Below are 13,541 nucleotides of genomic sequence, written 5' to 3'. Positions count from 1 at the left end.
CAACTGGTAGCTAGTGTCAGGAACGCAGTGTGTTTAATTCAGAAAAAGGCTCATTAAATCCAACCTGCAGTTCCTCCTTTCAGCCACCAGGTGTCACAAAGTCTCGTCCTGGTCATGGATCCACAGTACTGAATCCTACTGTCTGCGGATGCATTAAAAACTTCTTGGTGAAAACCAGTTTTAAATCTGATCCATCACAAAGCTGCTGTCACAACCCTGTCTTTATGTTGACTCTGTCAGATGATGTGATGGACATAAGATGTCCTATAAATTGTGTCTCTGTAACGTGGGTCGTGATAAGATGACATGACCTTTTCATACACGTTCAGTCAACATATTTGTGCAGTTGTTTTCCTCATGGTTTAATGTTAGAATTAACCTCACGTCTCGCCAACATCTCTCTTTTCTCCCAAAGCGATCACGGTTCACGTGTCGGCCCACGTTTCCAGCACTGTGAGATCTGCGCTGCCAGGGGAGGTCTTAGTCTACGGGTTTGGGTCTTTTAGGATAAAAAGAAGTGTGATTTCTGTAAAAAAAAAAAAAAAACAACTGGCTTTTTGGAAGAAGGCAGAGAGGCACAAAAGAGACATAATCACCATGGAGTGATTTCTGCTCGTTTTTACATCAACGTCTGACCACATTTGAATAAAAACTGAACAAACAGTGGCCTGTAGAGGGAACGTTTTAAAAATGCACAATTGACGCAGTTATTGAATCCACTGTTTCTTTTCCTGCTTCTTTTGTCACTGCACTGTTTACTCCCCCAGTCTGTCAGCTGGGATTTATTCATTGTTCATTGTTCATTCATTTCTAGGAGGTTCCTTTTGACTCTGGTATTCTATCAATGTGTAACTGTAAAAATGTATGTGGACAAAACCAGTAAAAGTTTAGGCCTCCAGAGTTTGATGTTAACAGGTTAGTAGCTCTTGGTGTAATGAGATCCACAGAGGATCCAAAACCTCAATAAAAAGAGTGCACAAGCTGCCACCTGTAGATCAGGTACCTGTGACCACTGTGGAAAAGATTGAGACAATTCGATACCGGTTTTGTGTCACTAATGTGCTCAAAGTGAGAACTAGGTTTTTTATACTGCTTTAATGGATGATATCTTAAACAACACATATATAACCCTTGATGGATACGTAGAGTTACAGAAATATAGATATATTTATTTTCTCATCATGTTTACGGCATATTTAATAATAATCTGCTGTAATTCTACTATTGTGTGTCTCATAGTAATCAACAAAAATCTACATGAGCCTATGTACATTTTTATTGCAGCTTTGTTAATCAACTCTGTCCTTTTCAGCACGGCCATCTATCCAAAGCTTTTCATAGATGTTTTATCGGAGAAACAAATCATATCATACTCAGCCTGTCTCTTTCAGTGGTTTATTTATTACTCTTTAGGTGGTTCAGAGTTTTTACTGTTGGCAGCCATGTCCTATGACAGATATGTGTCTATATGTAAACCTCTGCAATATCCAACTATCATGAGGAAAAGGAACATTGGTATCATCCTGGTTTTGAATTGGCTTCTGCCTGTTAGTGAGTTTGCTCCATCAATGGTGCTGAATGCCAACATTAAACTATGCAACTTCATATTCAGTGGAATAATTTGTAACGGCACAGTTGTCCAACTTCACTGTGTGGGTTCAAGAGCACTGAATATATATGGTTTAGTTTGTTTTGTAAATATTTTACTTCTCCCTGTACTTTTCATACTTTATACCTACACAAAGATACTTATAATTTCATATCGAAGTTGTAGAGCAGTCAGAAGAAAAGCTGCACAGACTTGTTTACCTCACTTGGTGGTTTTCATCAACTTTACATGTTTAAGTGCATATGATATTCTTCTAGTTCGACTGGACACTGATCTTCTGAAAACTGTGCGTTTATTAATAACAATGCAAATTATTTTGTATCATCCCATTTTTAATCCAATCATATATGGACTAAAGATGAGAGAAATCTCTAAACACCTCAAGAGATTGTTTCATTCAGACAAAAATGTATCAACACAGTTGTACAGACACTAACGTTGTTGACTGTAAAGGTTTGATTTTAAATGTCCATCAAAGACCATTTACAGCCTTGACTGTGTAATGACCACTGATTACATTTACTTTTATTCTAATCGTTAATTTTTATTTTCGGTTTAGCACAAAATAGTTGCCAGTTAACATTAACTACATGATAATTGTATCGGTGTATTGTTTTTTAAGTTTTTTAATGGCCATGAAATTAACTTATTAACTGTTATAAAGTAAGAGACTTGAGGACAAGTGCATGTTTTTGATTTATTAGGGCCAATGAGTGAAACTGTTTTTTAGTAGTGATGAACTTTACTGGGATGATAGATGAATCAATAAATCATAATTTTGATAAAATATGAAATGACAGCACTAACTACAAGACCAGGATTTATTCCCATTCCATCGGCACCAATTGTATAATGACTATGATTTGGATCACGGTGTGTCTATGAGTTAAGAAAACAATCAGCCTCCGTTTACATTACACTTTACCAAGTTTGGCAATAATAATAAAAATCAGTAACATAAAAAATGTAGCTAAATGTATATTAATATGACAGGACGAGTAAGACCAAGAACAGGGTAAGAAATTTCTTAATAACACAATAATAATAAAGTCATAATCATCATCTGACAGCCTGTACGCTACAATTTGTTTCTAAGAAGTAAATACTGAAATAATTAAAGAAAGCTGGGAATGTGTTTTGTAATTAATTGATAATAATTAACATTAATTGCAATGGGAATACCACGTTGAAATGATCATTGTAAAGACAGGCAGGCCCCTTGAAAGCGCTCAATTAAAAGATAAAATATTACCACAAAAAGGTGGAAAATCACAATGTTTAACAATGACCTGAAACCCTGCAAAAACACACAATGACCTAAAATAAACATCAGATGAGTACAATCTTAAAAGAAAACTTCCAAAGACAAGTGTAAAATTAGTACAGAATCAAAGTAACCAGAAAGGGGTGTGGGGGCCCTTACCTGGTCTGATACCAGGGCCCATTTTCTCATAATTCATCCATGTGAAAAACTTTTGACCCAAGCAAAATGAGTGTGATCAGCACTCATATCTGTGCCACATTCTGACACACCTTTACACTCACATATCCATATCCTACACCATGGATTCCTCACGGCTCCTCCATTATGTTTCTGTCAAGTTCAAATATATATAATTGGCATTTGAACATTTTATGTGTGAGCAGAGTTTAAAACAACCTGCAAAATAGTGGAAAGCCTCAAAAATGTCGGTCTTTTTACACGTGGGATTGTGTTACTGTGTTACGGGAGATTTGTGTGTGTGTGTACAGCGATTTGTCAGTGCCCTCAGCTCAGGCTTACAGGTTACATACAGTTAGTTCACAGTGTGCCTAACAGTCCAAGCTCATGCAACCGTGAAGAAGGCTTACGCTGAGTCAGCAAACACAGCGCTTAGCGAAGGAATGCAGAGCTACTGCTACAGTCACTCAGGTGAGTTTCACCTTTACCTGTCTTTGAGTTGGCTGTTGTGTTTTGTACTTGACCTTCTCCTGCTCAGCCCCAGTGTTTATAGTATTTCTGTTCCTGACAACAGAGCTACATGTTAGCTACAGCAGATACCGTTAGCCTTAACAGGTAGGTGAACAGCTACAGCTAGTGTAGCTAACAGCGAACAAACACCGTTGCTAACTTTACTCCTAAAAGTGATGTTCAGTGGCAAATGCACTTGTGCTTGAAAAAGCCTTTCAGAGGAAAAGTGAAACATCTTGGAGACCTACAAGCAGAAGTCCAGTTTTAGTTTCCACTGAACAGCACCTGGGGATAACCATGACCTGGATGACTGAGAATCTCCACAGACCAGCAACTTTACTGGCTTTTAGAACAGGGATAAAGCTGTGGAGTACTTTAAAGCAGGGTTAGGTCATAAAAAACAAATCCTGAGCTTTGAACATCTCACTGAGCACTGTCCACATAAACTGACAGCTGGGCAAACAGAACGTTAATCAGAGAAGCAGCCAAGAGGCCCATGGTATCTCTGGAGGAGCTGCAGAGATCCACAGCTGAGGTGGGAGAATCTGTGCACAGGACAACTACTTTTTGGTCTAAATGCAAAACGCTGTGTGGCTAAAACCTAACACTGCACATCACGCTCAACATACCATCCTCACCATGAAACACGGTGGTGGAAGCATCATGTTGTGAGGATGCTTTTCTTCAGCAGGGACAGGGAAGCTGGTCAGATTTGATGGAAAGATGGATGGAGCCAAATACAGGACAATCTTAGAACAATACCCGTTAGAGTCTGCAAAAGACTCGAGACTGGGGAGGAGGTTCACCTTCCAGCAGGACAACAGCTCTAAACATAGCCAGACCTACAATGGGATGGTTTAGATCAAAGCATATATTTTGTTAGAATGACCCAGTCCAGACCTAAATTCAATTATGCAGTTTGCTGTTTACAGACTCTCTCCAACCAATCTGTCTGAGCTTGAGCTATTTTGCAAAGTTTGATTCTCTAGATATGCAAAGCTGTTAGAGACAAACCCCATAAGGCTTGTTGCTGTAATTGCAGCAAAAGGTGGCTTTACAAACTATTGACTCAGAGAAACACTTTTTAGATATTTATTTGTAAAAAACTTTTAAAACCATTTATCATTTTCCTTTCACTTCACTATTATGGGCCACTTTGTGTTGGTCTGTCAGATAAAATGCCAATAAAATACATGTAGTGGTACTTTGGATAAGGTTAATTTCTAGGGTGCTAGTGCAGTGAAGAACTTGTGTCTGTACCTGTAAGTCCCTCTTGCAACTTTTGATCGATTTTATTACTTCACTCATCCATCCACTCATGAGTGCACTGATATACACACCATATGGTATTTTCTGTACATGTTGTGTTTTTCTTTAGTCTTTAATATATTCTTTATTTTGGCCTTCATCTTGCATCTTCCTCTTATTTGTCATGGCTGTGGCACACACACACACACACACACACACCCTAAGCCTGACGAAGAAGCAATATGGTTAATTTGTTTTTCATTTACACTAACATTAATAACTATCTATCAGGAGAGAACTATGAGATCATTTAACCTGCTCAGTCAGGAATACATACAAACTCTTGCGTTCAGGCATTAAAATTAAAACACAAATATGTTTATTTAACAACCACCAGATATTAATTACTGCTTTATAAGAAACCACAAAATTTCATAATTGAACTAGTGTTAAAAAAAAAATAATATTTTGTTTTTGTAAAATTGCAGAGAATGTCTTTAATTATTACCGATATATATACTGTCTGTTTTATTATGACACAAAACATTAACTATGCTAGTGCCCTAAACCATTTTGACTGGACAGAACAACCCCTTGGGGAGTTTATAAATTTCTTTCATCTTTAGTCCATATATGATTGGATTAAAAAGAGGATGATACAAAACAACTTGTAAAGTCATTATTAAATGAATAATTTTTGGAAAATCAGTTTCCAGTCTAGCTAAAAGAACATGGTAAACAGGTCTGTGCAGCTTTTTTCCGGACTTCTCTACTGCTTTGATGTGATATAATAAGTATTTGTGTGTAGGTAAAAAGAATGAAAAATACAGGTAGAAGTAAAAGATTTACAAAAACCAGTAAACCATATATGTGTAACACTCCTGAACTCACACAGTACAGTTTGAAAACTATGCTGTTACACAATATCCCTTTGACAGTAAAGTTACAAAGTTTTTCAGTAGCATTCATTGCAATAGGTACTGTAACTTGGCAAATGGGCAGAAACCAAGCTAAAACCAACATGATACTGATGTTTGTGTTTCTCATGATAGTTGGATATTGCAGAGGTTTACATATAGACACATATCTGTCATAGGACATAGCTGCCAACAGTAAGAACTCTGAACCACCTAAAGAGTAATAAATAAACCACTGAAAGAGACAGGCTGAGTATGATATGATCTGTTTCTCTGATAACACATCAGTCAAAAGCTTTGGGTAAAGAGCAGTGCTGAAAAGAACTGAGTTGGTTAACAAAGCTGCAATGAAAGTGTACATGGGGTCATGGAGGTTTTTATGAATCACTATGAGGCAAACAATAGTAGAATTACAGCAGATTATAAGAATATAAGCTGCAAACATGACCACAAAATAAAGATATCTGTATTTATTCACTTCTACATAACCATCAAGTTCTATATATGTCACATTTGACTTATCATCCATTAAGGTCATCTAAAGAAAATGGTTATTAAAACTATACTAGAGGATCACAATAGCAGATACACACAATAAGTCATTGATTATTACCTGGTCTTGGATGGTATGTCAACTGTAAACAGTTCAAAGTGAACTGTGTGGCTTTGTGGATTGATTTTTATAATATTGCTTCCCCCTCCATGACCCCATCACCAAGGTACTGTCATCTCATCAAGATCAAACTCTAATGGCCTGTTTGTGGTAAAAGTGCCACAGGTAACTGCCTGGGGAGCTACTGTGAAATGAGGAGGTCGAGTGGTAGTATTGTGTCATGTCACACCTAAAGGCTCTGAGGCCTGGTGGCAAATGATAAATAGTCGCTTATATAGCGCTTTTATCCAAAGCACTTTACAATGTGGCTGCCATGCAAGGTGCTCACCTGACCCACCGGGAGCAACTTGGGATTCAGTGTCTTGCCTGAGGACACTTCAACATGTAGCCAGGAGCGGGGATTGACCACTGACCCTGTGGTCCATGGTCAACTGCCTTACCAACTAAGCTACAGCCGCCCCAGTGGTAGAGTATTGGGTGGGTTGGGGGCACCTTAGTGCTGTTCCAGAGCCTGAATGGGGGGGGGCAGTTGCAGCAGAAAAGGCATCCAGCATGGTGATCCCTGAATGGGATGAGCCAAAATCTGTTGATCTTGTCATTGTATATTGTTATAATAATCCCTAGACCTATGTGGAGATTTTTAATTTTAAATTAAAGTTGGGGATATTTGATTTTCAGGTAAAATTTTGGAAGAAATTTGAAGAGTTTATATTGATATTATATCATATATAATAGAAAATAGGGTTTACTTTATTTATATTGTGCCAATTCACAACAGTCATCTCAGACAGCAACCGCAAAAGAAAGAAAGGCTAAAACCAGTGCTTGTGTTTCTCATGATAGTTGGATATTTCTGCCAACAGTGGAAGTTTTTGATGAGGCACATAGCGGAACATTACCACGATTAGAGTAAGGCAGTTGACCATGGACCACAGGGTCAGTGGTCAATCCCCGCTCCTGGCTACATGTTGAAGTGTCCTCAGGCAAGACACTGAACCCCAAGTTGCTCCCGGTGGGTCAGGTGAGCACCTTGCATGGCAGCCACATTGTAAAGTGCTTTGGATAAAAGCGCTATATAAGCCACTATTTATCATCAAAATACACATATATGTATTTGTTCAATTCAATAAGCTCATCAAGTGTTAGTTACAAGTTAAATTTAGTAACAAATTACATTACCTCAAGTCAACTAGGCCTCAGTTTTCCACTAAGGTAATGTTAAGTTACTGTTAAACTAATGTAGCATGATTTCTTTCAACAGCGGTTATGTCTAAATGTCTGTGCATTTTAGGCAATTTGGCAATTTGCAGCATTTGTCCGCCTTCAGCAACTAGTGGTGGCACTAGTATTACCACCTTTACTGCCATCCCTGCTAGCCCTATGTCTTCTGTAAAACTGCTACTGAAGCTAATCCCATCCCTCCCACTGCCTCTGCAGTGAGAAGCAACACTCCAGGCACCTTTTAGTCCACCCATGTCTCTAGAAACCACCTCTTCATTCAGTTTAGTTTTACAGTGAAATGCTTCTGTTTTACCTCCTCAAAAATAATAATTCTACTTTAAACTTAAGTTGTGATCATTTTTAGAGATTTGCTTAGGATGTTGATTAACCTGGTCCTGCTACCTCTCCTGTTTAAATCTGGTTGTCAATTGAGATGAAAGATTCCTGTGCAGGATCAGAGGTGGATTGCATGCACTGTACCATGGTGAAAAGCTACAACCCAACATGCAGCTCTGGTATGAACCCCCAGCCACATGACTGATTTACCATCAGGCTCCAACATATTCCATCACCAGCTTAGTATGTATGCCATATCCCCAGTGCAAGGTGAGGGGGCTTTGCTCAACCTATGGGAAGCAGCTTACTGGTTATAGAGAGCACAAAAAGGTGCATAAGGTGCTGGACATTGGCAGCTTTTATCTTCTGGGGAGAGATCCAATGCTTGTTGGTTGATATACTGTATCTGTCCACCAGTCAGACTGTTTGTGATCGCCTTGACTTGCCCCATCAGAAGATGTTTTGCTTAATTCTGACACGGAAATAAGTGCAATGAACATAAATTGTCTGCACTTATTTAGCGCTTTTCTACCTATTGGTACTCAAAGCACTTTACACTGCTTCTTATTCACCCATTCACACTCACACACACATGGGGGAGCAGCTATGCTGCTTGCCAAAGCTTACCGGGTGAGGTTCAGTGTCTTGCTCAAGGACACAAAACCCCAAATTCCAAGTGACCGGAGAATCAGGGGTTCGGACCAACAACTGGGGGATTGGTGGAGGGGTGGATTGGTTTCAGTTGTAGTTGGTATTGCATATAGGGACATAAAATGTTACTAGGCAAAAGCACCAAGTCATAATCATACTTTGACTCTACAAAGACATGCTTGTGATATCAGAGTCATCGGATCGCTGCAGGACCAGACACTTGGGAACAGCCCTGCACGAATAGTGAAGCAGCTAAAGGAGAATCACGAGGAGAAATGGTTGAAGCAGTTCTCCCATTATCGGTAGAAGTTTGGTGGACTGTCCCACCTTGTTCCCAGTAGCTTGCCTGGAGCTACATGAACACCAGTCGCTGGGTGTTATCTGTTTATGGCACCTACATTTTCAGTTGGCTGGATCATATCAAGGCCACAATCACATTCACATTTGAGTCAATTCTGAAAATTGCCTTAAGCCAAAAGGTAATTAGCGGAGTTAAACAGTTAATTTGTTATAGTGTTGGATACTGTAGTTTATTCTTTAACAAGCATCTTAACTGAACGTTTAATATCAACCCTTACTCCTCCTGTACTATTGTTACTCTAGATTGCATAGGTCTGGCCTCCAGTACTACTGCAAGGAACCTTGGAGTTATTTTTGATCAGGATTTGTCCTTTAACTCACATATAAAACAAATCTCTAGAACAGCCTTCTTCCACCTACGGAACATTGCCAAAATTAGGAGCATCCTGTCTCAAAGTGATGCCGAAAAACTGTCCATGCATTTGTTACCTCTAGGTTGGACTATTGTAATTCCCTACTTTCAGGATGCCCCAGTAACTAAAGAGCCTGCAATTAATCCAAAATGTTGCAGCAAGAGTGCTGACTGGAACTAGCAAGAGAGATCATATTTCACCTTCACTAGCTTCTCTCCATTGGCTTCCCATTAAATTTAGAACCCTGTTTCTTACATATAAAGCTCTGAATGGTCAGGCTCCATCATAAATAGAATATCTCATAGCACCATATCATCCCAGTAGACCACTTCGCTCTCAGAATGCAGGTCTACTTGTGGTTCCCAGAATTTCCAAAAGTAGAATGGGAGGTAGAGCCTTTAGCTATCAAGCTCCTCTCCTGTGGAACCAGCTCCCAGTTCAGATTCGGGAAGCAGACACCCTCTCTACTTTTAAGTCTAGTCTTAAAACCTTCCTCTTTAATAAAGCATATAGTTAGTTATAGTTATGCTGCTATAGGCTTAGACTGCTGGGGGACCCACCCCCCAATGCACTGAGCTCTTTTCCTCCTCTTGACCATCTCTCCTCTCACCCCGCAATTGTCACCACTGTATGTCATTAACTCTGTATGTTCTCTCCCGTAGTTGTCTTTGTCCTTCTCTGTCCCCCTCTCTCTGTCCCTTTCTGCAGGTGTCCATGGCTTTGAAGCTGTGTGTCTTCCAGCGTGCAGCTACTGGTCCTACCAACCTGCCCCATGTTTTGTTGTTGGTTTTTGTTGCTCTGTTTTTTTCTCTCTCCCCTTTCCACTCACCCCAACCGGTCAAGGCAGATGGCCTCCCACCCTGAGCCTGGTTCCTCTGGAGGTTTCTTCCTTTAAAGGGAGTTTTTCCTCTCCACTGTTGCCTATGGCTTGCTCCAAGGGGAATTGTTGGGTTCTCTTTATAATCTTGACTTTATTCTGTAAAGTGCCCTGAGATGACTTGGGCTTGTGAATTGGCACAATATAAGTAAAGTCGAATTGAATTGAATTTCCTCAAGCAAAACTTTAAGATTTTGCCACAGCTTTACAGAAGACCCTCATATATTTAAAGCTGCTTTTAACTAATGCTTGGTGTTAATTGATTTTTTTTCATGAATAAACATTGTTTTATATCAGGTGCCTGCTTTTGAGGAAGTTCATTGTGAATAAATGTAAATGTGGCGAATGTCTGTGTGTATTTCTGATGTCAAATCTGTATTGATAAATTGTCTATGTAAAGCATTTTGGGAAAGTCCTGTTGTGTGTTGGTCCACACAGGCTTTTTCTACAAATGAGCAAGGTTTCGAATACTACGTGAACATGATGGCAAATGTAGTACAGAATCTAGACGTGACCCAACCTGCAATATGTCTCTTTTGGTTGTTGTATACCACTGCTACAAATGACCAACAGAAGTTTAGAGTACAGAACATTTCATGTCTGTATACTGACATAAAGCAACATTTTCAAACTTTACAGTACTTGAACATTCATTTTTAATTTACATTGACTTATTTGATGAGAAAGTAAAAGCTTATATATTGGTGTTTTATATGTTATGGAGTGTTTAGATATTAGATATTTATAATTTCCAGTAAAAATTCTGAAACAGTCCACAATTACTGTTTGCTACAGTAATAAAATAAAAATCTGACAAGTTCTATAAGAAAACAAAAGTTAAGCCTCCCCTTGACAAGTCAAATGTCTATTGTTGGGCTTGCTTTTTCTGTAGAAAAGACAAGAACATACTAGTCTGAAATTGTTTAATAGAAATCAAATGATAATTTTTCATAAGTACCTGTTTACTACTAATAACAACGCTCTCTTAGCAACATGTAGACAGTGCTATTTGTAAAGAAAGAAAAAAATACATCTTTCTCATGACAGATAAACTTAATCTAAACTTTCAAGGACAATGCTACTCACGTGTCATTAAAACCCTGTTGGTTTGTTCAGTCGTTTTAAAATGAAAAGAGTTTCCTAGATATAGATACAGGAAACTAATAAATGTATCTTTTTTTTAAATCAGGAATCATCACCTTGTTTAATTTATGATGACTGTAGGAAGTACTTTAAACATCAGTGATTATACATTACTTCACTTTGTGTTCACAGAATAACCTTTTGAGGTGTTTAGAAATTTCCTTCATTTTTAGTCCATATATGATTGGATTAAACAGAGGATTATACATTATTATTTGTAAAGTCATTATAAAACGTGCAGTTTTTGGAAGATCCGATTCCAGTCGTACTATGATGATATCATAAGTAATCAAACAAGAATAGTTGATCAGAACCAGCAGGTGAGGTAAACAGGTCTGTGCAGCTTTTTTCCGGATTTCTCCACAACGTTGATATGATATTATAAGTATTTTTGTGTATGTGAAAAGTATGAAAAGCATAGGAAAAAGTACAAGATTAAGTAAAACAACTACACCATATGTAGACAGTGCTCTTGAAGTTTCACAGTAAAGATGGTTAGCGGAATTGTTACAAAAAATACCTTCCAAAATATATCTACAGAGTTTGTTATTAGCATTTAGTGCAATTGGCACAGCAGTCTGACAAGCAGGCAGAATCCAGGCAAAAACCAGCAAAAACTGAAGCCTTGTTTTCTTCATAATAGTTGGATATTGCAGAGGTTTACATATAGACACATATCTGTCATAGGACATAGCTGCCAACAGTAAAAACTCTGAACAACTTAAAGAGTAAAATACAAAAACCTGAAAGAGACAGGCTGAATATGATATGATCTGTTTCTCAGATAGAAAGTCAGATAACAGCTTTGGGTAAATGTTAGTGCTGAAAAAAACAGAGTTAATTAACAATGCAGCAATCAAAATGTACATAGGCTCATGGAGGTTTTTGTGAATCACTATAAGAGAAACTATAGTGAAATTAGAGCAGATTATAAGAACATACGCTGTAGACAGGATCACAAAATAAACATATCTGTAGCTGTGCAGTTCTAAATGGCCACCAAAAGTTAAATATGTTATGTTCATTTTAACATCCACAGAGATGTGAAATTAGTCAAACATATAAACTCATAATAAACAGGCAGAATGTGTAACAAGTATATTTCATTAATGAACTTAGGAAACAAGTGTTACCATGCAGATTGCTGACTTTTAGCTGCACTTCAGTAGCAACTGAAATGTTTGAGTCAGACCAAGGATTTTATGAGAGATGTTTATCCTCTGTGGAGCTAATTAACTCCTCTCTCAGTTATCATGTTATCATGTAAACAACATCCACAAAGTTTGAAAAAGGGTAAGTTATCATTCACAAAACATTAAAACCAATGAGACTGGTGTTCTGCATGGCTCTGGCTGCCTGTGATGCACCACTCAAGGACCTAAGCACAACTTTCACTGTATTGAGAAAAGTGAAATCTGTCAGGTGTCAAATATGGAAGAACTCATAGGTTCAGTGTCTTGCTCAAGGACACTAAACCCCCAACTCCAAGTGACCAGAGAAGCAGGGGATCGAACCAACAACTGGGGGGATTGGTGGATATCATCCTGCGCCACAGTCGCCACAAACTTATAAATACTTTCAGTTGTAGTTGGTATTACATATAGGGACATAAAATGTCCCTAGGCAAATACAACGAAGTCATTATCATACTTTGACTCTACAAAGACATGCTTGTGATATCAGAGTCATCCGCTCACTGCTGGACCAGACACTTGGGAACAGCCCTGCACGAATAATGAAGTAGCTAAAGAAGAATCACGAGGAGAAATGGTTGAAGCAGTTCTCCCATTATCAGGAGAAGTTTGGTGGACTGTCCCACCTTGTTCCCAGTAGCTTGCCTGGAGCTACATGAACACCAGTCGCTGGGTGTTATCTGTTTATGGCACCTACATTTTCAGTTGGCTGGATCATATCAAGGCCACAATCACATTCACATTTGAGTTAATTCTGAAAATTGACTTGAGCCAAAAGGTAATTAGCGGAGTTAAACAGTTTATTTGTTGAGTAAACAGCAACACCACAGCATAAAACTTTGAGGCATTATTATTGCAACATTAACATAAAACTGACAATATTGCTGCAGCTTAAGGTTGTGTTGACTTTGTATAGTGTTGGATACTGTAGTTCATTCTTTAACAAGCATCTTAACTGAACGTTTAATATCAGCCCTCACTCCTCCTGTACCTTTGGGCTTTCCTCAAGCAATTTCTGTTAATCCCATTCCAACACAATACCATCTTTTGTCCCAAGTGCCTGTTTCTA

The 13,541-nt window shown here is 38.5% G+C and overlaps 2 protein-coding genes and 1 pseudogene across 2 annotated transcripts; 1 reads left to right on the top strand and 2 right to left on the bottom strand.

The window, feature by feature from the left end:
- Nucleotides 1-1,097: 1,097 nt before the first annotated feature.
- On the top strand, nt 1,098-2,045 carry LOC137132893 (olfactory receptor 11A1-like). Its single transcript, XM_067515911.1, has one exon. It carries the CDS (start codon nt 1,098-1,100, stop codon nt 2,043-2,045), a length of 948 nt encoding a protein of 315 aa, XP_067372012.1.
- Nucleotides 2,046-5,371: 3,326 nt separating this feature from the next.
- Nucleotides 5,372-6,254, bottom strand: LOC137132889 (olfactory receptor 6N2-like; annotated as a pseudogene).
- Nucleotides 6,255-11,389: 5,135 nt separating this feature from the next.
- LOC137133205 (olfactory receptor 6N2-like) lies at nt 11,390-12,316 on the bottom strand. The gene has a single exon (XM_067516562.1). It carries the CDS (start codon nt 12,302-12,304, stop codon nt 11,390-11,392), a length of 915 nt encoding a protein of 304 aa, XP_067372663.1. The 5' UTR covers nt 12,305-12,316.
- Between the last annotated feature and the right edge of the window lie 1,225 nt (nt 12,317-13,541).

Source organism: Channa argus, chromosome 9 (assembly GCF_033026475.1).
Source record: "Channa argus isolate prfri chromosome 9, Channa argus male v1.0, whole genome shotgun sequence".
Lineage (NCBI taxonomy): Eukaryota > Metazoa > Chordata > Actinopteri > Anabantiformes > Channidae > Channa > Channa argus.
The sequence above is the reverse complement of the archived record's forward strand: the minus strand, read 5'-3'. Positions and strand labels throughout refer to the sequence as shown.